This window comes from Sus scrofa, chromosome 9 (genome assembly GCF_000003025.6).
Source record: "Sus scrofa isolate TJ Tabasco breed Duroc chromosome 9, Sscrofa11.1, whole genome shotgun sequence".
NCBI classification, from domain to species: Eukaryota; Metazoa; Chordata; class Mammalia; order Artiodactyla; family Suidae; genus Sus; species Sus scrofa.
Genome location: NC_010451.4, coordinates 96325421 through 96352486, shown reverse-complemented (window position 1 = coordinate 96352486; position 27066 = coordinate 96325421). Strand labels below are relative to the sequence as shown.

Genomic DNA, 27066 nt, shown 5'->3' with positions numbered 1-27066 from the left:
GGAGCAGGGGAAAAAAGGAGTTATTATGAGATCATATGAAATCATCTGTGAAACTTTTGAAAACTGTAAAGCAGTGGAGAATTTAAAGAATATGTCATTCGATAAAAAATATTTAAAAAAAATACTGGATTGGTATGACAGGTTTTCCTACTTTTGTTCTGAAGCCAGGAACTACTATGAATACTTAATCTACAAGCAAAATGCAAGGAATGTTGTTGAGCAACAAAAGTAGAATATCAGGGCCTGGCTGCTCATCTTCTCACCTAGAGGCCTTTAGTACTTAGAGGCCCTTAAGACAGCTCAATGACCATTAGGTGATAAATGACAATAACCTCATTTCTCATAATAAACACCTTGGATTACTTATTATGGTGGCTTTTCAAAAGCTTGCTAATCAATTTTGGTTAACAAATTGTTTTAATTAATATAATCTATTGGTTAATCAATTTTTGAATACTAAAGGAATTTAAAATTAAAAAGAATATTAAAAACTGTTAAAATGAATATATTTTACAGAAATTTCAATCATTGTTTTTCCCAATTTTCATTGTTAAAAGAGACAAATGGCATTAATGATAAGAGCTTCCACTTTAAGTTGGGTTAAGAAAATATTAATTTTCCCATATTTACAGATATGTTTTTTTTTTTTTTTTTTTTTTGCCATTTCTTGGGCCGCTGCCGCGGCATATGGAGGTTCCCAGGCTAGGGGTCTAATAGGAGCTGTAGCCACCAACCTACACCACAGCTCGCAGCAACGCCGGATTGTTAACCCACTGAGCAAGGTCAGAGATCGAACCCGCAACCTCATGGTTCCTAGTCGGATTCGTTATCCAGTGCGCCACAACGGGAACTCCCCTATTCTTGATATAATAAATAGCAATTTATTAAGTTTAAAAGTTTGACTCTTCAACATTCCAGTTTGCACTGGTTGAGCAATTATTTTTAGCTTCAATTGGCTCATTTTAATCAAATGTAACAGACTAATTATTTGAGAAGAAAACCTTTCAGGTAAAGAATAAATTATACCAGAAAAATAATTCATACCATAGATGACCACTTTAGGGGATCAATATGATGTGATGTGCTATGTGAGATCAAGAAAGGTTGCTAATGTATCTCTTGTAAAGTTAAAAAAAAAAAAAAAAAAGCCCTCTTTTAAGAGTATCCTTCTATGTTTACAGGACATTAGACTACTCATAACACCAAAGATTAAAGGTAAATTAGGTTAATCCACTCAGTGCCTCTGATCAGTCTCCAGTATCCAAACATAACTTTATCTGTGTTCCAGATCAAGTTTTACTGAGTAGTATTTCAAACAATTTCACACAAATTGAATCAGATTACCTAACTAGGATCAATATACTATGATGTGCAACTTAGTTAAAAGATAAAATTACGGTAATCAATTTACTCTGCTGACAGATGATCCTGCTTTGTGCTGACCAATAGCCATTCCCATCATCAAACATTCAACATGCTAATGAAACTGGTTCCTTTAAAGACAGCTTGTGTTCAGGAGGAATTGAAAACTCATGATTGGATTTCTTTGGTCAAATAGCCAGAAGCAAATTTTTGTTGCACTGTCACTCAGTGGGGGATTTCTCAACATGTTTAGGCCATGGTTTTTTTTTTTTTTTTTTTTTTTTAAGAGCTTAATTACTCTGTAGAGGGACCTAGTTATAATTTGACATTAAATGATAAACTAATATTTATGGAAGAGAAATCCTATCATCTTATGATTTCTCAAGTTATTTATAGCCAGAAGTTGATACTTGCAATTCATTGACTTTTACTGAACTCTGAGTCTCACTGGGATTCTTTTATTTGATAGTGAACTTTTCTTACTCATAAAAGCAGACTGTAATGTATTGCTTAGAACCTGACACTGTTACACCTGATAACATAAGTATTTCACAATTTTGTTATAAAACTTTAAGTCTTTAAAGCACTTACTGCACAGTTGCCATTCCCCTGTAGCTAATGCAATTCTTTTCTCTGGTTCTCACCAAGGGAAAATAAATGTTATTATACAAGGTTTCAGAGGAGCACTCACACTGTTTCCCATTGATTTATGTCAGTTAACAACGTTAATGGAGACTAGGAATTTATTACCTTGGAATCTGACCCTAAGTAGCAAGTTTAAGATTTGTAACTGGTGCTTTCAAAATAGTATTATTAAAAAGAGTAGGGGGGAAATAAAATAATATGTCATAATAGCAATGGAATCATTCTAAAAATATACCTACAAAATGTTTGTTTCTAATCATGGAATTGATAAAAATATGTTGTTAAATTACTGCATAATGGATACTAAACATATCTGGCAACTCCTTAGGTCTACACTACTGCTTTTCTGATGAAGTTTTGTTTTCCTTTGTTTAGTTTCTCATTGTATGGTAAAAACACTAAATAAATTTTGTTGCCAAAACTTATTTTCTAGAAGATTTGCACCCTAAGATAATTTTAAGGTTCAGATAATTTTGCTTCAATATATTCTAGAATCTTTATTGAATATCTTGGGAATTTAGGCATAGTTTGAGCAGTACGTCTTTGTCTTTAAAAGCTACCAGCCAGAGAAGAGCTATGATTCAATTATAGACATTGATTATTCACCTAATCATTAGCTTTCCCTGATTATATTTATCAACTTTTGATTGAAAAGGAGATTTAATTTAAATTAATATGTTTCGACTTGCCTGAGATGACAATACATTGGAATGGGAGAATATTAACATTGTTTACTCATTTATTAGAGATTATCTATACCTTCTGAGTGACAATGAAAACTTCCTCTAGTTCTTAGTTAAATACAATGTTCTGGAAGAACACTTAGAGCTTCAAAACATTTACCTGTTCCAATAAACATGACATCATACTGGCCATCTTCTGCATCCACTCGATCTACTACAATTTGTGTAAACTGATAATTTACATCAGTCTTGATCATTATTGGCCGGTTATTAATAGGAAACACTGGATTGTACATGGCTGGATGACTTCTTGCAAATGTTATAACATCATCAGGAAGGTCTTTTGTAGAGTCAAATCCACCAAATGTTTTACTGGGACACTATTAAGATAAAGAAAAGAATATCTTTTGATTAAAATATAATGAATAATAGTATAATTTACATAATATATGGCCTCAATCTTTAGGAATCAAAACCTTTAATTATTTTTTTAATTAAATAACTGTTAAGCTACAAAATAAAATAACATTACTTAAATAGACACAACGTATAGTAAAGTATAATCTTCTCAGAAAAATGTCATTTTTTCCTATGGCATAATGTTAGAATACAAATGCTCCTTTCAAATTAAAGACAAAATAAACCATCCTTTATTGCTTTATTTCTAATATAACCCTGAAAAAATACCCCCAAAATACTAAAAGTACTATGTCTTCAGTAATTATAATAATTTTAGGTATAAGGAGAGATATAACTCAAGATATAACAGAAAGTGACCAATCAGAATGGACCAAGCTGAACAGATGATGGCCACAGAGAGCCAAACAGGCTGCAGTGTCACACATTGGATTTAAGTGTTCCACTTAAAGCGATAAAACAAAAGCAAGAAAAGTCAGATTTCACACTTTTCATTGCATTTAATTATGTGGTACAAGTATTCAAAGGCCAGTATCTCCAGTCTCTTGCTTTTTGTCTTACACTTAAGTAATTTCTGCCATTCAATGTGAGCTTGAGAGCTGAAATGTAATTGAGTGGTTCTTGATCTTACAAGAGGCTTAGAAGGGGAAATCAATTGTCTTTGCCATTACCTTGATTTAGGTTATTAATAATTCATGAGAAATGAAAAAATAAAGCTGTTCTGAAATGGGAAGGGTGTCTATTTATGAATATATATGTATAATTTTGCATGTAGTATATAGATATACACACAATGATATACTAATATAGTAGTCAAGGGGTTTAGGAAATTAATTTTTAAGTAAATTATATTACTTATTTAATGTTACAGACTATCAAATGTCTATATAAACTCCTAGGAGAAACAATAAAAAACATTTCATGACATTAAATTTTTTGCTCTTCTATCAATATTTAAATATAACTTCCAAAAATTTAGAAACGTATGCTTGAAAATTAAAGAGATTTGTTTTAAATTTTTATCTTATAATTTGTCAAATTTTCTTGTCTTACTTTTATTCTTGTATTTCGTACTATTTAAGCTGTAGGTTTTTCTTTAAAAAGAAAGAAAATGCCATTCTACTGACACACTGAAGGTCACTTTGTTTTTCTCAAGTAGTGTTGACAGAATGACATAGTCTCAGCTGCCCCTTTAGGGATTAATAAATTCATCCGAGTGAATTTTATTGATGCAGTTAGGTGTTATCTCTTCTTGGCAGTCCTTCCCTAATTCCTAGCTTAGGAAATTTTTTCTGCCTTCTGCCTCTAGCACTTGGTGCATACTGCTGACTTAATTTCCCATCTTATAACAATCCTCTATGAACACTGGGTGAAAATTCAGGCTCTAGAACCGAACTGCCCAGACTGAATCCTGGCTGGGATTTGCCTTATCTGCGAAGTGGGAACAATAATTGGGCTACCAAATATTATATATACACACACACACACATATAACCCATATAATATACATTAGATATGTATAAATCTGTTAAAATAGGACCTTATGCACCCAATGAATTTTTAATTGCTATTATAAATTACAAATACATTGTACACATCTTCAATGTTGTTCAAAACTCCGTAGCTCCAAATAGTAGCAAATTATCTAGCACATTGAGGGAATTCCACTAAATTTGTTGAAGTGAGCCTAGAGACAGTTTATTTATTTATTTTTTGCTTTTTAGGGCATGACCTGCGGCATGAAGTTCCCAGGCAAAGGGTTGAACTGGAGCTACAGCTGCCAGCCTACGCCCCAGCCATAGCAATGCCAGATCCGAGCCATGTCTGTAACCTACACCACAGCTCACAGCAATGCTGGATCCTTAACCCACAGAGTGAGGTCAGGGATTGAACCCTCATCCTCATGGATAATAGTCAGGTTTGTTAACAGCTCAGCCACGAAGTGAATTCCCTACAGTCAGTTTATATCTAAAAGACATTTGTATTAGGTAGTCATAGAGATACAAACAGACATACAGACCTAAAACTGTCCACCAACAAAGTAAAAACAGTTTACCATTAAGAAATGTAGTAAATACCAAGTATGTTTTTATGAAACCCATTTGGCTTCTTATAAGCAATGGATATTCCATCTTGTTCATTGATTCTTATGACAGTCTATTTAGGTTTTTTATTTAAAAGATCCATCAACTAGAATTAATTTATGAAGTGCTCATATTTATGTTTAGCAATACAGAAAATAAACAAGATTAGAAACATACTATGCCTAATAAAATCACATAAAAACATCATTTACTTGAATTTAAAACTAATGTAAAATTAAAGTGATGGCTAAACTTAAAGAACAAATTTTTTCATCATATGAAATTATTTCTTTAAAGATTCTTAGGGTTAGAAAATGTTGCATGAATGGTTCTAGTCTGTAACCTCTGGTATCATATTGATGACTTCACTCACTTTCTACCATATCAGCCTTTTCTTTTTTTCTCCTGACTTTATTTTTTTAAAGTTCTTCCTTTTATTTTATTATTTTTATTTTTTTGAGTGCATTATTATTTTTTATTTCCCCAATATGTATACACAATATGTATACTCAGCCATAAAAAAGAATAAAATAATGCCATTTGCAGCAACATGGATGGAACTAGATACTCTCATACTGAGCGAGGTAAGGCAGAAAGACAAAGACAAGTACTATATGACATCACTTATATCTGGAATCTCCCGACTTTAAATCGCAGATTTAAGGCTGGTTTTATTTTGAGCTCTGTCCACTTTTTTTTTAAACTTGGGCCCGGGACTGTTGGAGGGAAAGAGAGAGGGCAGTAAGAGTAGACAGCACCTGTTAAAATATCTAGGCTCTGCTCTACGATTATTTATATTTGCTTATTTTTTGTATATCTTCTTTACCTATTTGAGGGATCATCCCATTCCCATAGTAAGATAACATTGATTTAATTTTTTCCTCCGATTTAATGTGCAATTCTTGGGTCTTTGCCACAGTCAGAGAGAACAAGTCTAGGTTATTTGAGGGATGTGTTGTCCCATTCCCATAGGAAGATAACATTGATTTAATTTTTCCTCCTATTTAATGTGCAATTCTTGGGCCTTTGCCACAGTCAGAGAGAACAAGTCTAGGTATACCCACCTTGTTTCAACTCTCCATGAAAGCCATTTTCACTATGTCCCTTTCAGAAAAGAAGCTAAAACTGTTCAGTTTCTATTTCTCAAAAATTATTGTTATTAACTGGTAAGGACTGAACAACATTGATGGCTGTAAAAAACATGTTCTTGAGTGTTCGATTTTATGGAACCCCAGAAAATTCTTGCCTTTCTTTCCATTGATAGTCTTAGAATCTCTTTTTTACATTATCTGTATTTAATATGAGTGTAGCTGCTTTCTTAAAAACCTTTATCAGACATTTATTAACCCTATTTTAAACACCTAGGCCACTTACAGTTCCTGGTCGTGGGTAGGGCACTCTTCCTTGATAAGGCACCCACTGGTAGTTAGGACCATCTCTGTGAGCATAGGGACCCAGGAACACCCTCCTCACGTCACTCATGCTGTACATGCACACAGCTGACCCCTTGAAGATGTTACTAAAAAAGAAAGAACAAAAGTAGACTTTCACCTTTATAAAATCACGAGACAGCTATTTATATTGAGTTCTTAAATCTCAGAAAGCAATTCTCAATATTTGGACATATATTCTCAAATAGTGTTTGACATTTTTCAAGTCGCATGTATACATATTGAAATAATAAACTAAGAGAACAAATTATGATTGCTCAAAATTAGAAGGTATGGATGAAATCATTTTTAGTACTCATATAAAATATATTAATATAAATAGACAATATATGGTATAAATATATACATATCATAAATGTTGAGAGGAAAAACATATATACAAGATCTAAAAAGTAATGATTAATTATGATAGCAAATACAATTATGGTATTACATTATGCCTCAAGCATCATTACTAAAAACAGGAAATGTGTAAGAACTCATAATCTGAAATTGCAGAAAACAGTAAATGTGTTACAATTTTTAATTCCCAAACCAACAAAAGCATTTAATTAAATAACAGAATTTGATTTGTGTGAAAAAAATTTAAATCATCTCTCTCCAATACAGAAAATAATTTGAAGTTAGTAGCTATTACACCCTAGCAAAAATAGAGTATTACAGCAATTACTCCCATCATTTTGTTGGACAAAAAAATCAGGGTAATTTAAGCTAACTGAAATTTTTCCATGAGTTGCCACTATTTCCATTTTATTTTGCTTATATAAATACAGCTCAAGGGATGTATTTATATAAAGATATAAAAGAATTGTACACATTTAAATGTGTAATGCTTATCTTAAAATCAACCTCTCCCTATAGAAAATTATACATAAATTAGACCAAATGAATAACATATGTTTATAAGAGTTTACTTTTGAAAGTTACTTCATTTAGGCAATATCTGGGAGAGTGCAAGCTTCCTGAGGAAATAGACTATGCCTGGTTTCCTCTCTGTAACATCAGTTACATATCACATGCTACTTGACACATAGTAAATAAATACTTAAGGAATTTAACAACAATATTTTCATAATAAATAAATAGCAAATTAATACACATGTGATACATCATGGTTTTTACTGTTTAGTGTCCCCTCCCCATTGTTATGCACTGCTTGTTTATTGATGAAGCCCATCATCACTGAAAGACTAACTCACATACTGTCACTGATCTCACTGAAGCAAAGAGGTGAAATTATTTTTCCCATTAAATCAGTGAGTCTCAAAGTGCGGTTCATAGACTAACAGTGTGGGCATCCCCTGGAAATTTGTTAGAAATGCATTCTTAGGCCCCATCTCATTTCTCCTGAATCAGAGACTCTGGGGTGGGGGGGTGCATCTGTATTATAACATACTCTCAGTGATTCTGATGTGTGCTCAAGATTAAGAATTGCTGTACTAAGTAATGAGAAAGCAAAATAAATGGATTCCTATTTGTTTGAGTGTCTCACATTCTTTATTTTAGTTGTCTATTTTTATACCAAAAGGAAGACATACAGGTATGGGGAATTGCATATGGTTTTAGTAATATAGGTTTATTAATTTTTACATGGTATTTAAAAAAATAGGTAAAAATGTCCAATCAATTGGTAATGGCTTTAATATTTACAGGATAAATCAGTCTTGGGCAATGCAGTTAATCTTTCTCTTTGTGCTATCACAGTTCTTGCAGAATTTCCCTGACTTTTGATTTTAAATTATTTATTTTTTAAACATTTCCTCCATATCCAAATGCATATCCCTATTTATATGCATGTAAATAGATGTTTCTTTTAGCAACTCCAGGGAAGGTAAATTTTATACTGAATGTAATAGGAGATAGTGCTTGATTGACAGCAAGAACCTTGGGGAAGATGGGGAATGAGGAGATGAGGAAGGGAAGGAGAGGGGGAGAGGGAGGAGAAGAAGGAAGGGGGAGAGAGTGAGGGACGAAGAGGGGGTAGGGACAAAGAAGAGAAGATAAACGTAAGGAGAGGGAAAAGGATTTTTCATCTAGCTTATACCACTACAAACTTTCAACAAAACTCAGATATTAAATTTTTTATAATAATCTATATTTCACTTAAATTTTAAAAGTCAAATACATAGAACATGACATATATTGTTCATCATTAAAGTTTTAATATTGGTATTCTTTGCTGAAATTTATTTTAAAAGAATGATTTAGGTCATAATGTATTTTAGCCACTAAGAATGAACAGCAATTTAAAGGTTAAGACAGCACTGTTTCTTCAAAAACATATTTTCACAAATTACAGATGCTTGGAAAGCATCTAAAGGACATGAATTCTTTGATAATAAGAGAGTAAAACATTGTTTACCTGGAAGTTGTAAACACTCCATATACAACTGGATTTTTAGGATCTTTAGAATTCATTAGAAATACATCCTCTGTTTGAAAACAAAATTGGGGAAAGTTGCATTGTTGAAAGGTATGGCAAAGTCTGAACAAATGCTATCTGTACAATATCATCAGCTACTTACGCAATTCATCAAAATGTGTGTCAATACCATTTGGACCTGGCACTGAGCAAATAAGACGAGCTTTGAGGAATGTTGTCCATTTATTCACCAGACTTCTGTGGCCCCCGAAGTCATTCTGAAAGGAGAGAACACTGGTTTTAGAAATAGTGCATGCCAATGAAAATTTCAAACATTTATCTTATCTTCTAGTACCTTGGGACAGACACCAAATAGCATTTCTCATTTTTCAAATGGAAAAATGACTAGATACAAGTACCTATGCTTTCTTATATTATTAGTACTTTGCAATGAATAATATTACTCCTGTTTGTTTTAGTTTGCTAAGTCTCTCTCTCACATACATTATTTCTTAAGATCTTACCCACTTAAGTAGGCTGCTTCACAAAGGAGAGCACATTGGTACATGGTAGGTACTTAATGAGTATTTATTGAATGGAAGAATAACTGCATGTCTTTTAACCCATACTGAAAATATAAGACAGAAAAATGCTAGCATCAAATATTTTTATACTCTGAAACAGTTGAAATGATTCTGACTTTGCAAATAGCATGCTGACAGAATACTTACATAAACCTTAATCAGGAAAACTTACTCTAGAATAAACATTTTGAAAAGCTATCTCCTAATTGAAAATAAAACTTTAATATAGTAAAACACTCCATTATGATGGAATGCATTTACTGGTAACTTACAGTGTTTTAAAATAATATTTATGTTCATATTTTGAAGGAAATAATTGTTCCTTCAAAAATATAATGCTGACAAAAAATATGTAACACTGACATATTTTGTTTATATTATTTTATTTGTATAAAGATTTTTTAAAACCCTGATAAGCAGTGCCTTTAAATATGCTCAGTATTTTGTAGAGAAAAGATTCTCATATATTGCATGTATCATTTGTATGTTTCCAGATCATTACAAATTTTAATTTTCCATTAATTTAACATACTACACATAAATAATTAGATCATGATTGGGGCAAGAAAGAGGTTACCCTCTCTCCCAACATGGGGATTTTAAAAATTTCATAATTTTTTTAAAAAGAAATAACTTCATTTTAAGACAATAATTTGGCTTTATGATTGTCTTGAGGTGAAAGGTGCTTTAACATATAACAGTTGGCTTTATTGATATTGCATATATACTGCACTATACAGTGTAGAAGAACAGTAGTGTTATCATATTTTCACACTGAGACTAATTAATCCATAAGTCTACTGACCATTTTTCTATTCTGTACATCTAACATTATAATGAATATTATACAGGATTTTGTGTCACCAAGTAAATAAAATGCCTCCGATAAAGTTCAATATTATGTGTGTGCGTATATTATGTGTACATATGATGCTAAAATCAATTTATAAAAACACACTGTAATGCTTTTATATTCATACTTTAGTTATTCCAACAAAAATATTCATTCAAAACTTACACATTATAGGAAACTCTCTAGATCTCAGAATACAAAAAAATATATATTTTTCCAGGCAATATGAACAAACTTTATTCCTCTAGAATTTCAAACTAATATTATTTAATATAATTGGGAAATAATGCCTCACAACATCTACCTCTATATTTGATTATGATATTATTCACAAGCAACTTTAATGTTTTCAATCTTATTTGGACATTTAAAAACCTGTAGTGATGGATCAAGTTTTTAGTGATATTTTTCACTATATTTATAGATAGGTGGAAAAGAAAAAAAGAACTGCAACTGGACAATAATACCCGCCTCATGTTTTTTTCTTTACCTCACCTTGCATATCTGACCTATTCTAGCGTGAGTGGCTTTTCCAGTGTGTTCTCCATCTATTGCATTTTCACGGAAGAAAAAATATACTTTGTCATCTTCAGGGTTGTCACTCTCTGGGATGAGATGGGCACTAATGAACCTTGGATCTGAGAGACAAATTATAGCACATATATTAATTCACAGTGGGTAAATACAACCATTCATTATAGTCCATTTTCAATTTTCTCAACACTTATTTGACATATTTCAAGAATTCATCTTTTCTTACTTCAGTTGCTTTTTTTTTTTTTTTCTTTTTAGGCCTGCACCTGTGGCATATGGAAGTTTCCAGGATAGGGGTCAAATCGGAGCTGCAGCTGCTGGCTTAAGCCACAGCCACAACAACACGGATCCAAGTCATGTCTGCAATCTACACTGCAGCTCATGGGCAACCCAGATCCTTAACCCACTGAGCGAGGCCAGGGATTTGAACCTGCATCCTTATGGATACTAGTTGGGTTCATTACCACTCACTTTTGTTTTTTTAGTAGATGTGAACTGTTCTTTACGCATTTTAGAGTATGTTACAAATCACCTTACATCTCAAAAAATTATTTTTTTCTGTAAAGTTAGGAGTAGGTGCAGAAATCCTCAGTGTGACCATATGGTATAAATGCATAACTGGATATTAAGGCATTTTGCAAACTGTAAGTGCTAACAAATACTACTGACTGCTGCCATCATTGTTATGCTTTCTTTCAAGAATAATATCATTTAAATTGAACTACCAATTGGTCTATTCTACTTTTCAGCAAAAGCTGGGTGGTAGGGGAGAGATAAGGTCCATAATAAACAAAAAAATTCTCTCAAGTTGTAGCTGATCTCATTAAATGTTAATTTCATTTACTAGGTATTCAAGCCCCAAACCCTAAAGTTATCCTTGAGTTCTCTGTCTCCATTTAACAGTCAATGTGTACCTTGCATATGTCACCTCCCTCTCTAACCTTCCCATATCTTTTTCTTTCCAAATCACTTGCAATAAAATGCAAAATTCTTTCAGTGACCAGAAGCCATTTATTATATGGTCCCTGCTACTTCACTTGCCTTTTCTTCTACCTATACCTCCTTTGCTAACTTACTCCTTGAGGGACATACCCTTTCCTGGTTCTTAAACAGGTCAAGTACTCTCAGGCCCTCATATATTCTAAGGCTTGGATTCTTTCTTATTCAAGTCCTTGTTCAAAATAATACTTATTAGGAAAATCTGTGCTGACTACTTTAAAGTGCTAACATTCTTATTCCTAGTTGCTCTTTATTTTCATGCATTATTTTTCTTCCTGACATGAAACACCTGCTAAGATATATCTATTTTTCTGTCTCTCTAATCTTCATTTGCTTATTGTCTGTCTCTTTCTTCGCCCCAATGAATGTAAGTTCCATGAGAACAAGGACCTTGTGTGTTAGGTTCAGTGCTATGATTCTAGAGCTTAAACCATAGTTGGCATTCAATGAATATCTGTGAAAGAAGGAAAGCAAAAAGAAAAGGAAAAAAAATGAGACTGACTGGGTTACACAGAAGGAATATTAGCAGTGATTAGAGTACCACTTCAAAACATACTTTTGTAAATACTTGACTTGATAGGCCTGCGGGCTCATATAAACTATTTGACACTATATAATAACATCATGGCTTTAACAATGTAGTACTACTAAGCAGCTGAGTTTATCTCACTGAAAGCACTTAGGACACTGCAAGTATTTAAGTTCTTATAATAATCTACTTTTACTCCCATGGTGTATTACATTACTGAAATATACACATCTAGGTCAGTGCCATACTTAAGACACCAGGAAAGGGATCGGAATCCTGAAACTAGCTTTATCCATGTTAGTCTTTCTTTTTTTTTTTTTCTTTTTTTTTTTCCATCTGTGGATAATCTTTCTTATCATGTGTACTATGCTTGTAACTTTCCTTTAACATTTGCTATGGGACTGCACACATATTTCACAGGGTTGCACTCCCTATCCTTCTCAAGCAAATTATACAGATACGATAAATAGTGTAAAACATGAAACACTACCTATTCATATTTAAAGTTCAAAGTGCCAGTGGAATAAGTGTATGAGAATAGTACCTTAAAAGTGGGAATCACTTAGTATTGGAATTGATAATACACTATTTCAACCTAAATAACTGCTGCAAAGGTTTTTTTTTTTAAATTTCTATTCATATACATACATGTATCTGTATATATGTGTTTGTCTCAAGAAGAATGGTGAGCAGAATAATTAATGTGACATGTAAGAATTTTGTTACAAAATTACTACCCCACTGATGAAGCTAGATTCCTAGAAATTTGGCATGTGCTTGTGTGCATGCATATGCACAAAGATATATATCACAGACCTACATGTGAGAAAAGTCAGTCCAGTCACCTGCAGCTTTTTTGATTTTTGGTAAGATTCTTACCACTCAGACCTCAAATGCTTAATTTTCAAATTGAGTTTATTTCCTTTTTTTCATTAAAGTATAGTTGATTTACAATATTGTAACAATTCCTGCTGTATGGCAAAGAGACTCACTCATATACATATATATTATTTTTTATTTTATTTTCCATCATAGTCTATTGGTCTATATGAGTTTATTTCAAATTGAATAACTCCAAATTTAGTTCAATTTGCCATTTCATCTAAAAGTAGTTTAAACTTAAACACTGCTTGTGAAACAACTTTGTAAAATGTTAACAAATGTATTATACTATTATGATGATACTGAAAGGAAGCCTCAATCATATGCTAAGTAATCATTATAATATCTCATTAAAATCCAACTGCAGAATTAAAATGAAAAATCCTACATTCTTCTCCATTAACACTGAAGAAATGGAGAAGTCTGTTTACTATTACCTCCCAAATTAGTGCAGTTCTTCATATAAACACCTGAATAACAAATAATTTCAAGTAATTAATATCAACTACCTCTTATTTGATCGCAAATACATGCAAGACACTATGTAGAAAACAAAATAATGCACGTCATTTATTCTCAGAAAGCTACAATCTGGTAAAAGTTGTCAGAAGCACACAAAGGATAAAGAAAATAATATTTTACACTCATAATTTTTTTTGGCTGTGCCCACAGCATATGAAAGTTCCCAGGTTAGGAACTGAACTCACATCACAGCTACAAGCCAAGCCACTGCAGTGACAATACAAAATCCTTAACTCACTGTGCTACAATGGAACACCAATACTTATAGATAATTTAAGTTGGTGTTTGGGCATGAAAAAAGGCTTTAATCAAGCATCATGCTTCCCTCTCTGAGTTATGTGAAAATAATTATCATCTTACAAATGTGGACTCTAGTGGGAAGTAACTCAAATAAGTTATCATGTATATTTACTGTTGAAAGGGCCTTCAATTCTAGCCTCTCCTTCAGTACCTGACACTACAGGCACAGAGGATTTGGTATATGAATTAATAATTTGACAAGCTTCAGATACAGATGAAAAATACCATCAGGCATAGAAAAATAAAAGCCAAATTTATTAAAATAGAAAAAGAGAATACCAAAGAAAAATGATGTCAATTTAATGTGATTTGTCTTCAGGAAATTTAGGTTATATCTTATACTTGAAAAAACATTCACTTCAATTTCAAGATAAAATAAGTCTCTATAAGACAGCTTCCAAAAATTTAAAAGCAGCCATTCTTCTAATATTTTAAATTTTGAAAGTATTTTAATTGGCCCAAACCACTGCTTACTATTTATTTTCTACTTCCCAATGCCCCCAATTTTGCCTTCCCCTTCCTTGTCCCTCTTACTGTCTATTCCTCTCCTCACTGGTGACTTTCCCCCTTTATCCAGCCCGAATTCTAATCATTCATTCTATTCGTCTCCCCTATCATCCTAGAACCTCTTGCTTTCCTAAACCTCCATTTACCTGCCTATAAAACCCCAGGACATTTTCCCCTTTGCTCAAATATCCAATCAAGGATGAAGAAAACCATATAACCATAGTAAACGAATGTGCTGTAAATTCAGGCTATTTATCCTAAGCAAGAATCTTACTGCTTAGAAACTATTTTATTTACTTTAGTGGCTCACTTTAGATTTATTTTCAAAACTGCTTAAAATCATTCTGATTGTCTTCGAAACAACTAATGCACCAATATCTCACTTTATCCTCCAAAAATGGACTTGTCATTTGCTATACTGATGAGACCAAGATCATTTAGTAACAACTTCCTGATTTTCCTTCCTTCATGCCACAATTTCTTTTTTCTTTCCTTCTGTGGAAGAATTCTCTTCCATTTTGAGTCTAAGGCATCTCTCTTTTTGCTCTCAACCCAATAATCTGTAGAATGTTGTTCCGATAAACAATCTCTATTTTTCATGCCATCAGCCACCATTTATACTTTATCAAATATTTTCTTTTCTTTTCTTTTCTTTTTTTTTTAGGGCTGCACCCGAGGCATATGGAGGATCCCAGGCTAGTGGGTGAATCAGAGCTACAGCTGCCAGCCTATGCCACAACCAGAGCAATGCAAGATCCAAGCTGCATCTGCGACCTACACCACAGCTCACGGCAACGCTGGATCCTTATCCCACTGAGAGAGTACAGGGATCGAACCCACAACTGCATGGTTCCTAGTCGGATTCATTTCTGCTGCGCCACAACAGGAACTCTTAGCAAATATTTTCTAAGATGTGCTCTATGTTCTGAACAGTGAAAGATTAGGGGATATTATGATGAAATGTTTTCTGTATATATGATGCTTACCATCTGTGAAGGAACACCAACAATTAAGTAACTGCACATAACCAGGAAAAATTAGTTTTCAAGAATGCATTGAGAAATAGAAGGTAAAATTGATCTTGCTTTGAAAAAATTAGGGAGAATTTTTCTCAGAAGATATGACATATAAATCAAGAACTGAAAAATAAATAGGAATTTTCCAAATAGAAGGATCATGCGTGCAAGGTCACAGAAACACCAGAGAATGGTATACACCAGAAAGTAGTCAGTGAAGGGAGAGGTAGTCAAAGATGATGAAATAAAGTTAAGCAGAGGCCAGCATAAGAAGGAAATTCATTGTTCAGTAGTTTATTGTCTTAATGGATAAAAGGAAAACCACTGACATTATCAGGTTTCTGTTTTAAGAAGATCACTCTGGCTGCTGTAGATGTATGTATGATTTTACACACAAGTGAGGCAATAACGAAGATGGCTGGTAGTGAAAGCTGGTAAGAAATTATGTTCATCTGGACTTATATAAGAGAGAAGGAGGCATATGCTGAGACTATGTGAAAGTAGAATCAGTGGATTATAATCACCAATATGATGTTGAATATGAGAAGCAGTAAGAAGAATCATGGAAAAATTAAAGAAATGGCTAATTAAAACTTGATAGGAATCATTTACTGAGATGGAACACTTGAGGAAGAATAGATGTAAGAATGAGGAAGGAAGTTAACTTAGTGTAGTCCATCTTTAGAGGGAGATGCTTGTGAGGTTTCCCTTAGACTAAGGAACACAAGAGGTAGGAAAAGATATGTGGACTACAGTTTAAATTATTTAAAAGTAAAGTCAGTGGGGGTGATTAGAAGGGTATAGAGTAAAAACAGAAAAGTAGAGAGAATCTAGAGCACTGAGAAAAGTGATAGAAAGTAGGAATAAATCTAGCAACTGCAAAATAAAGGGAAGAAGGCAATTCTTTGTTGGATTTTCAATCTCTCAAAAGTCATGAAAAAAAACTGCAAAAGAAAAAAACAAAAAAACAACAAAAAAATACTTCAACAGACACTCTATCTTGTAGAATCCAGCATGGATTCCTGCATCCATTAAGCTACAGGATTTCCTGGGAAAGCACTCATACTTATACTCCTTGCCCTAGGTATAACCTCCTTCTCAACTCTTTGTAATCTAGATGTTGGCATCCTTCACCACTGGCAGTGTTCTAATGAAGATCAACAGAAACCACCAAATCAACAAATAGAATGTTTATATCCATCATCTTTTGATTGTCTTCAGCCACTGACACAATAAGATATTCACACCTTCCCTAAAATTTTTATTGCTTCTCCTGCTTGTAGTTTTTTTGACTCTGATTCTGAATTGTTAATAAGCTAAACTTTACAATTTCTTTTAGGACAATCTTCTTCTCTTTCTGAAATTCCTAAATACAGACATTCCTTAAATTTCTTCTGGGACACATTTTATTTCCTTCCCTTCCTATAAATGAAGTCATTTCCTACTAGTTTGCCCACTATTTTAGTATTCTTAACTTTCTTATATTTTTAATATTTCTTCTTCAGGAATTTATTCAGTTTTATAGCTTGAAGTATCACCAAACTATATTAGCCTTTCTTTTTTTTCTTCCTTGATACAGTTCTGAGTTTCAAAGCTTTGGCTAAAATTTTCTACTTAGATATCTCACCATAACTTTAATTCATCATGCCTAGCAAGGAACCTGTCAACTTTTATTTAAAGACTGATTCTGCTCTTACCTTCTCATTCTGATTAATGTTAAGATCAACACCTCAGTATAAAATACTATTTTACCTTAAATCATTTCCATCTCTTGTAGGGCTCCTAAGTTGCACTCTAAATTTATTATCAAAATTACTCCTGCTATCATTTTCACTCCTTTTCCCTCTTTTATAATCTTAAGTTTACCAGCATAATTCATGTATGTTCTTTTAACTTTGCAGTTAATATTTTTGGAATCATCTAACTGGTCTTCCACACATATTATCTATTTCTAAGCCATCCATCCATAAAGCACTACAGGAATAAGTGCAAATGCATTTATACCATATATTTTTCAGGTCAGATTTCAAGTGTCACAGGATATGACAAAGTAGCATAAATTATGCTGTGGCAAGCAGAGAGGGCAACAGAACTGATGATACTCCGAGTCAGTAATGGCTAAAAGCAGGAACTACATTTGTCAATACATATGTTTAAGATGGGCCATGATTGTGGCTCAGAGCTCCCTAGCACAAGAGGAAAGTGGAGAACCTTGTCAGTTTCATTATTCACACTGTTTCTAACACAGAAAATAAACTAAGGGCAATCTGTGTCATCCACACGCTAATCTCAACTTATCTTCCAGTAGAACTGACTACAGCTCTCCTTCTTTAACCCCTAGTGAACCTGCATATCCTTTTGAGAAACACCAGAACTACTATCTTCAGGGGCATTTAGTTCAGTTCACATGAAGCAAAGTTTGCTTCTATCTCTTCTAAATTATTTACTTCTTTTTCTATTATACTCATTTTCATATTTGATATGACAGGCATATGTCCTATATTTCTCCCTCTCTGGCTAAAGCTTCTATATATATATCAGAGAATTGCCCTAAGCTTATTTTGAATCTATTTCACCTCAGCTACCCAAATGTAGGCCCTTATCTCTTCTCTCCTGGCAGTCACATTGAACATGTTTTCCCTGCCTCTGGCCTCACCTTCTTCAAACCATCCTGTACGATATACCACCTTTTAACAAACAAACGATTGCCTGGTACCTGATGCATATTCCTCGGCTAGAATCCATAAAACTCTATTTAATAATTATCTTTCCCCTCTATTCTTATAAGCTGAGCTCTTTATTTTGTCTTATTTCTTCCAGTCTAAGAATAATTTGTGAAATAAGATATCTCTCCTAAATGAATGAATTCATAAGTGATGAATTTGCTGAACTAAAATGTGTAGTATTTTTTTTTCTTTTCAAAGAATCTCATTTTCTTGCTTTTTGGCATAGTTTATTTAAGCTTTGGGGTGAGTAGAAATCCTTACAGGCTCAACAGGGTTTGGGTTCCTGGTTAAATAAGTCTTTATATACGCGTCTTTAAATTGCAACTAAGAGTTATTATACAATAGTGGGTTTTTAAAATGTTTTTCTGAAATGTTATGAATATTTTTAATTTGGAAGAAGCTTTCCTGGTTTTGGTTACATCCTTTTGTAACAGACAATACAATAAAACTGATTATCTACTTGTAGTTTTTTTCAAAATTAGATTCCATCAATAGGATTACAATGACAGAAAGCATGTCTCCCCATTTTATAAAGCTAAGAACAATGCATATGTTAGGAGTCAGAGATTACCACTGTTCTGAGAAGCTGTAAGCAATTCAATAACTTTCCTTGTCATCACAAACTCTGCATGGAAATGTTTTTCCAAAATTGACTCAGATTGACCTACTTTATTAGTTCTCCTTAGGAACCTAAGAAAATTCATGGTATTCACAAAGGAAGCTATTCTACTTCCAGTTACTCCCATTAAATGGCAAGCAGAAATGAAAAACCCAAACTCACTAGTTACTTTTTCTTTTTAAATCTGTGTTCTGTAACCCATTAAATCAGAGATTACTTATTTCTAGTCCCCAGATACAAATTCCTGATTTTAATTTGGCCAAGTCCACTGAAACTAAGAGACACACATACACAGATTTTTAAATAATATAAACAGTTACAATGACCCTAGATACCTTTCCACACTGCAACTCTGTAAAGTTCTTTACTCTGTAAAGTGCACAAAATCCCAAATGACAATGATCTAACAAAATCTTTGAGCTTGTACAATTTGAAAACGTATCTTGAAATGTGAAGCAGGAAGTTGATGTGGATGTGTATTAAAAGCTGAACATCAAAAGAAAGGGGCAAATCCATTGAAGCAAGATCAAAGTACATTAATCTTGCCAGCACAAAACTGCAATGTAAACACTATGGAAGGTAAATAGAGTTGGAAACATTCTCTCATCTGGATAGCTTAAATGGTATGCCTTTGGGGAAGAAACTCTGTCTTTACAGGTACTGTGCTACTTTTGCAATGCCCCTGAGCATGGGGTAGAAAATGAACAAATAATCATATTTAATAATCTTGAGCTATGCTATCATGTGAAGCATGGAATCTTTAATCATGTTAATAGCAATAAATGCTGAGTAAATACACTTCTCTCCCCGCCCCCCAATCTCCTTTACCACCCTCCCTGACATTCTTCTACACCTCTTCCCACATATGGCATTTCTTGCAAAATTCACATTTGGGCACCACCTGCCACTTGTAACAGTACCATTCTGTCGAAATAGTTTTAGCAGCTGCAAATTAAATTATCTTTCAGGTGCAGTCTCACACTTAATGTAAACGACACCTTGGCACAGGATAAGCAGCTGCCTTTATGATTCATTTGGTAGCTTGAGCTTATTTAAATAATGAACACAGTTTGCTGCTCACAGCATTAGGATCAATCTGAATCTCTAGTATGGCAACATTTTGACCAGCATTTGGCTGCCCTTCTCCCTACACCAACAAGTCCTCAAAGAACAAGAACATCCAACTAAAATTGTAGAAATATTTTTTTTCTGAAAATGAATTCAATTTATAGGATGATTAATTAAGGCTTCTCAAGTATCTATAAATTTAAAATGTAGGACATGCACTGGTTTTCTAGAACATGAATTACACACAGCTCATCTGGAGAGAGGGTAGGATTAAAAATTATAAACTCTTATACAAATGCAAGAGGACTACTTAGTTTCACAGCATGACACATTCAGACAATTCTCCTGTAAAGCATGTTAAGAGGTTCCAGAGCAGAACAGAAGGGGCAAAAACCCACAGCAGAAAAACAACCCTCGTCATTTTACTCTGTTACTCAATCCTGACACCATCTATAAGAGGACAAGAAGGCTTCTCAAATAGTTGACAAATAAAAATACACACTCTTGTTTCCTCACACTTGACAGATGATCTCAAGTAGACTACATCTACTTGTGACTACTTATGAGAGAAAATCCTTACTAAATGCATACCTTGAATTACCAAAATAAAAAGAAATAAGTTCTTTCCTCACTGCACATATATTAAAACTGTTCTACGCTAGGACTGAGATAGAAATGAGGCTTCTCCCACTTCTACACTTGTAAGTTCAAAAATATTAATGAAAACTAGCCTCAGTTTCCTTATCTGTCAGAAGCACATGTCTCTGAGGGGTGCTACATATACATGTGTATCAATCTACCGGCATCTCAGTTTACTGTAGGCATTCAAAATTGCTGGCTGTTACTATCTTATTTTATTTTTATTTTTTGGCTTTTTTTTAGGGTCACACCCAGGGCACATGGAAGTCCCCACGCTTAGGGTTGAATCGGAACAACAGCTGCCAGCCTACACCACAGCCACAGAAACACAGGATCTGAGCTGCATCTGCAATCTACACCACAGCTCATAGCAACGCCGCAATGCCAGATCCTTAACGCACTGAGCTAGGCCAAAGACTGAATCCAGGTCCTCATGGATGCTAGTCAGTTTTATTTCTGCTGAGCCATGCTGGGGAATTCCCTAGCTGTTACTATTTTAAAACACTGTTTAAAAAATTCCAGCAAATATCCTGTATAGATATATGTTTAAAAGTTAATGGTAACAGAAACTTAGATTGCCAGTGAAAGCAAGTTGAATCAGAAGCCAGCTGATAAGGAAGCTATAAACCTGTTAAAGCCACCTAAGAACAAAGACCAATTGTAAATTATGTAAATTGTAAAACTTCATTTTTATAATTAAAAAAATATTTTCAGTATCACACCCATAGGCTTCAAAATCCTTACAAGCTAATAGCAGGGAAGTTGCCAATGGGGGAAAAATATCACGAGAGGAAAGCCAGCACACCAGGATGGCAGTCATAGTGACTGGTTTCTTCCCCTTTCAGCTCTGATGCAACATAAGGGGGAAAAAGCCTTCAAAGACTCAGAAAGCAGTGAATGGGAACTTGCAGCACATTGGGAATGCAGGGAATGTGGCATAAGGTCATCATCTCACATTCTTAGCTAACAGCCTGAGCAGAATGGATATATCATTTTTGGCTGTGGAAGAGAAAAACCTCTGGCTGCCAAGGAACAGGCCTGGAAAAATTCTGATGCTTAGCTGGCTGAGAAACTATGAACAGCCCTTGGGATAGTTTAACCTGAAGAAAGGTTCAAAATGAGTCACGCCAGGAAGGGAGAAGGGCTGATTAGGATGGAAGATGAGCACAAATGGTATGTGAAAACAATAGGTACCATTTATTGTGCTCCCCCCACCTACCCCACCGCCTTGTCTCTTTATACTTTGTTCTCAGCCACATTTGCCCCAGAAAAAACTCTGATGTTAACAGACCCAGCAAATGTTCAATGTGCAAACTAGAACCTGGCAAGGCCAGGACATGAACTGTCGTGAGACAGGTTTCTACAATCTTTTCTTAGCCTCTTTGCTTATATTTTCTATGCTGAAAATTCCTTCTTGTCCTGCTTTACTTTACCCCACCTTCCTGCTTGAAAAACAGTCACAGTGCTGGTAAATGACTTAAGCTTAAGAACAAAGACCTAAAGGCATAAGTTATTCATAGGGTCAGTTGAATGAGGACATAATGTGTTGGTCTAGGCACTCGGATCTGTGCAGATAGGCACACTGTTTGCACAGCATGATATATCCTCTAAATAATAAGAGGAAGATGAGCCTCATGGCCTCAAGGGGTTTATGAGGGGTTGCTAGCAGGATATGCATTAGCAAGGACAACCGTGGTGCAAACCTAGGCACACTGGGTTGCTGCAGATAGGCACGCTGTCTGCAGAAGCACAATGGTGATTCTCTAGATGCTATGCATAGATAGCTGATGCCAAGCTTCCTTAATGCTAATGATTGTTAAATGCCTGAAGGTCAGAATAAAAGCTTAATCAGCTACCAGCTATGTGACTTTTAAAATAATTAAAAAAAAAAAAACAAAAAACAAAACCTATATCCTGCACCTATAGCCCCCTCCTCACTTGACTTAATCCTCCAGAGCACAATAAAAGCAGTGTGGTTTCTTGAGGTGGTACTCTTGGTCCCTGAGACCTTGAGTCCCTGGTTCCCACCTTTAATTAAGATAAATGTCTCTGTGTCTTGTTTTATGTTAACTTTTTTCCTTAAGTTTCACAGCACCCGTTTCTCAGCCCTAACCTGCTGAGCTAGTCTCAGCAATGAACAAGAGCTGAGTTTTTTATTGCATCAAGCAGCATCAAACAGTTATAACTATATATTTTGTAACATGTCTCCAAGTTGCATATCCTTATACACTATTTGCTTATTTAGTTCACTATTTTAATAAAGAGGCCAGCTTTTAACATTAACAAAAATTAGGGGAAAAGCTTGATGCTTTCTATCACTACAAAAAAAAAAGTGATTTGAACAATATGATCATAACCAAAAACTCTCCACACCTTTTCCCAGTTGAAGGCAAATTACCAAAGAGGAAGTAAAAAGTAATCAGAATATTTGACCTACAAGAAGAAACACATGAAGTGATCACAAACATCACTGTGGAGTGGTGCCTGCAACTCAAACATCAAACCAAATAAATTACCTTATGATTTCCCCTATTCAATCCTGCAGTCAAAGAGAAAACATTTTTCCACTTTCATCTTTTGTTTCATCTCCTGTATCTATTTAGTTGGCATCTCCTATCAATTTTACCCCTATTAAAATTCCCTTCTTTTGTTCAATATTAAAGCTCTCTCATCTCTCTCCTAAAGTAGTGGTTGTAAAAGACACACCAGCTTCAAAAAATCCTTCCAACTGACAAGTCACAACTTTGCCAGTGTGTATTTCTAAATACATGCTCAATTTTACTGATGGTTTTCCACAGACTCAACATTGAAATTCAGGCTCCTTTAAAAGTCATTCAAGGTCTTCACTATTCAGCCCCCACATATAATCTAGTCTTATCACCCACAGTATCTTCTACTGTACTCATCTATCTTATTATTCTTTACAATGATATAGCATGTTTCTTCACTAAATTCTTTTGAGGGAGGGTTTTGTCATTCATCTTCAATTGCTGCCTACTTCTTAGGACAGTATAGACCACTTTAAATTCTTGCTAACTTGAATCCAGCTGAACACTATTCTATTCATATAATTGTCTTTCAGTTTGTCAACTGCCTTCACATAGGTGATGGCAGCATAACTGCACATAGGCTGAGGCACTGTCACAGTATGCAACTGACTTCTACCACTTATTGTGTGACCCTGAACAAATTATTTAATGTATCTGTTTCTCAACTTCTCATCATAGGGTGAGAATACAGAGATGTTATAATGATCAAATGACCTAATAGAGTTAAAACACAGGTACGTAGAACAACATGCCATTGTGAGATATGTACGATCTTTATTGTTAACCCAAGGTTGGTAGCCTCTGTTTCATTGTTCAGCCATGTGCTATTCATGAGAAATCATCTAAGGGGAGTACCATTGAAGTAAACCAAAAAAAGAGTGTCTTCTTTAAAAACAAGAGAAGATAAAGGGCAAATCATGATTTTTTTTTTTAAATCAGATGACCCTAATGAAAGAACAGATCAAAATGAGTCAGAAACTAAAAAGATCAGCAGCCACATTATTCTCCACACTGACTTAGATAAAGACACAAAGATTTAAAGATTCAAAGTGAGGTGTGCCTCTCAATGCTGGGGCTTGAATATATATATATTTTTTTGGGGGGTCACCCCATGGCATATGGGGTTCCCCAGCCAGGGATCAGTTGAGAGCTGCAGTTGCAACCTAACCTGCAGCTCTGGCAATACAGGATCCATAACCCACTGTGCAGGATTAGGGATTGAATCCCAGTCCCAGAGCTCCCAAGACAGTACTATTACTGTTGCACCACAGTTGGAACTCCTGAATAGCTATGTTTTTAGCCAAGCAAAACAATGCACTGCAGCATTTACAGGCGCCTCCTTGTATTTTCTGTCAACAAATTTATACCATGAGTGTAAGCATCATCTTTGCAATATTTAAATGACTATTGTTTTTAGATTACATTATGCATAGGTAAGACTATGTGTGTGTGTAATCACTGAGGTAATTAAAATTATTTTGACTGTTAAATAAAAGACATTTTTGAAAGCAGAGAAAGGAAATACTCAAAAATATATCACTCTTATGATGGAGGCCTCTCCTTTTCCCCTAATTTTCCCCCATCTTTATCGATTTCCCAATTCCCAGGATATTCTTCTATACCTGAGCATCAATTTTTCATTTACTTTTGACCATGTTAACATAGTTATTGCATACTTAGCTCTTCAGAATAACTCACTAGATCCATCATTTCCATGCCTGCTCTTCCTAGAACCTCATCCTTCTCAATGCCACCCTATTTCCTAGAATCACTCAACTCAGAAGCCTGGGATTAACATTTTGTCAATCAACAAGTTGTATTTCTATCTTTTTCCTAGGTACCTTTTAGAGCTATCTTTATCATTCATGTCTTAATTTAGGTCCTTAAAATTTTTCCATCCTTTCAGTAGCTTTTTGTGTTTCTTGTTATCAATCTTGCCTTCCTATCTTTTTTCTTTTATATAATGCCACAGTGACTTTATCAATATTCAATTTGTTTACACTAATCTACTGTTTTAGCATCCTCCTTCATACAGTTTTGAGTGGAATATAAATCGGTCTTTTTTTTTTTTTTTTTTAATAAAACCAAACATATACCTACCCTACGATCCAGTCATTCCATCTTTGCTATTTAATTAAGACAAATGAAAGCTAATGTCTAGAATTAGACTTGAACAAGAATGGTTATAGCAAGTTTGTTAAGCCCTGGTATCTATCAGTAGGCGGACAGGTAACCCAAACGTGGTATATCTAAACAGTTAAACACTTCTCAGAAGTAAAAAGAAACAAATTACTGATATATGCAATGGCAGGGATGGATTTCAAAGACATTACAACAAAGGAGCACATATTGTATAACTCCATTTATATGAGTTTTTAGAAGAGGCAAGAGTAATCTATTTTTGAAAATTCAGAACAGTGAATTCCTCTGAGGACAAGGGTGTGGGGACTGACTTAGAAAGGGCAGGAAAAAATTTCTGGGGTGTTCCTAACCTTGATCAGTGTTTGGGGTACAGAAGTTTATCATCTTTAAAAACTCATTGAGTAGTACATTTAAGATTAGTGCATTTCATTGTATGTAAATTTCATATGAATAGGAAAAATAAACAAATACTGATCTCATATCATTGTTAATCATATGAAAATGGTGTGCTGATGTCTGAAGTCAGTTTGAATTTAAAAAAAAAGATGGTTGCTGGATGAAAGGAATGGATGGGTAGATATGTGATGAATTATAAAAAATTATAAATTTGTAGAGTATAGGCTGAGAACAAATGTGTCACTATCAAATTCAACTTTCCTGCATTTGAAATTTTCGTAGAAAAAAATTTAAAAACACTTGTATGCCTCCTGAAACAAAAAGTAGCATGTTTTCCTAATATTCAGCTAAGGTGAGCTTAGGTATATATAAAGATTAAGACAAAATTAAGAAAATACAGCCTGTAAATAAAATAATAATTATTATGGGTGGTGGTGAATAAAATCATTTACTTTTTCCTTTGCTAATATTTATTTTTATGACTTAGTCTTACATTCAAACTGCAGTAAAATTGAGAAATTCAAATGATGTAATTGAGCCTGAGTTCCAAATGTCACTTAGATTTTCATAGAGAAGCAAATTTGGTATGATAAAATCTTCAATGTACGGTTGGTTTTCTATATCTAGATAGCACGTATGTTCTTTTTACTTAAATATTATGGTTTTTAACATCTTGTATTCAAATAGGAACATTTCCATATTGTAATTGCCTACATGCTGTTGAACTATGGAAAGTAAATCAGTAATATTTAGTGCACATTTGTTTTTTTAAAAATACATATTGTTTTATTACGGTTCTTATTGTCCTGTTGACTTATTTATTTCTATAATGTATATCTTACAATCATTTCTCTATTTTGGTGAATTTCTCATATTGCAGAAACATAATGTTGAGCATAAAGTAGGTTTTAAGGAGACTGAGTGGAATATTAATCTAATTTAAACTAAATGGATCTATCATGAGTTCATATGACTATCTGTCATCATTATTTATGATTTGGTAATTATCCACTAAAGTGGTCTGTTTCCACTCCCTTGTAATTATGTAACCTTTTTATCAACTGGCTGTAAAATAACCAATTCTTCAATATTTAAATATGCGATGAAATAATTTGCACTTTATTCATTACATATTATATAGTTCTACTGCAGATTTTTTAGAGTTGTGTAATGATGTCCTGTTATTTACAACTACAC

At 34.0% G+C, this 27066-nt stretch overlaps 1 protein-coding gene across 7 annotated transcripts in view; it reads right to left on the bottom strand.

The window, feature by feature from the left end:
* The window catches only part of SEMA3A (semaphorin 3A), a 453014-nt gene that overhangs the window by 35464 nt on the left and 390484 nt on the right, over nt 1–27066 (bottom strand). For all 7 annotated transcript variants that reach the window (XM_021063479.1, XM_021063478.1, XM_021063482.1 and 4 more), the window contains 5 exons: nt 10937–11079; nt 9168–9282; nt 9005–9074; nt 6566–6710; nt 2851–3070 (listed from right to left, as the gene is read on the bottom strand). In XM_021063479.1, the coding sequence (XP_020919138.1) occupies nt 2851–3070; nt 6566–6710; nt 9005–9074; nt 9168–9282; nt 10937–11079 (693 nt within the window). The remainder of the gene's footprint in view (nt 1–2850; nt 3071–6565; nt 6711–9004; nt 9075–9167; nt 9283–10936; nt 11080–27066) is intronic.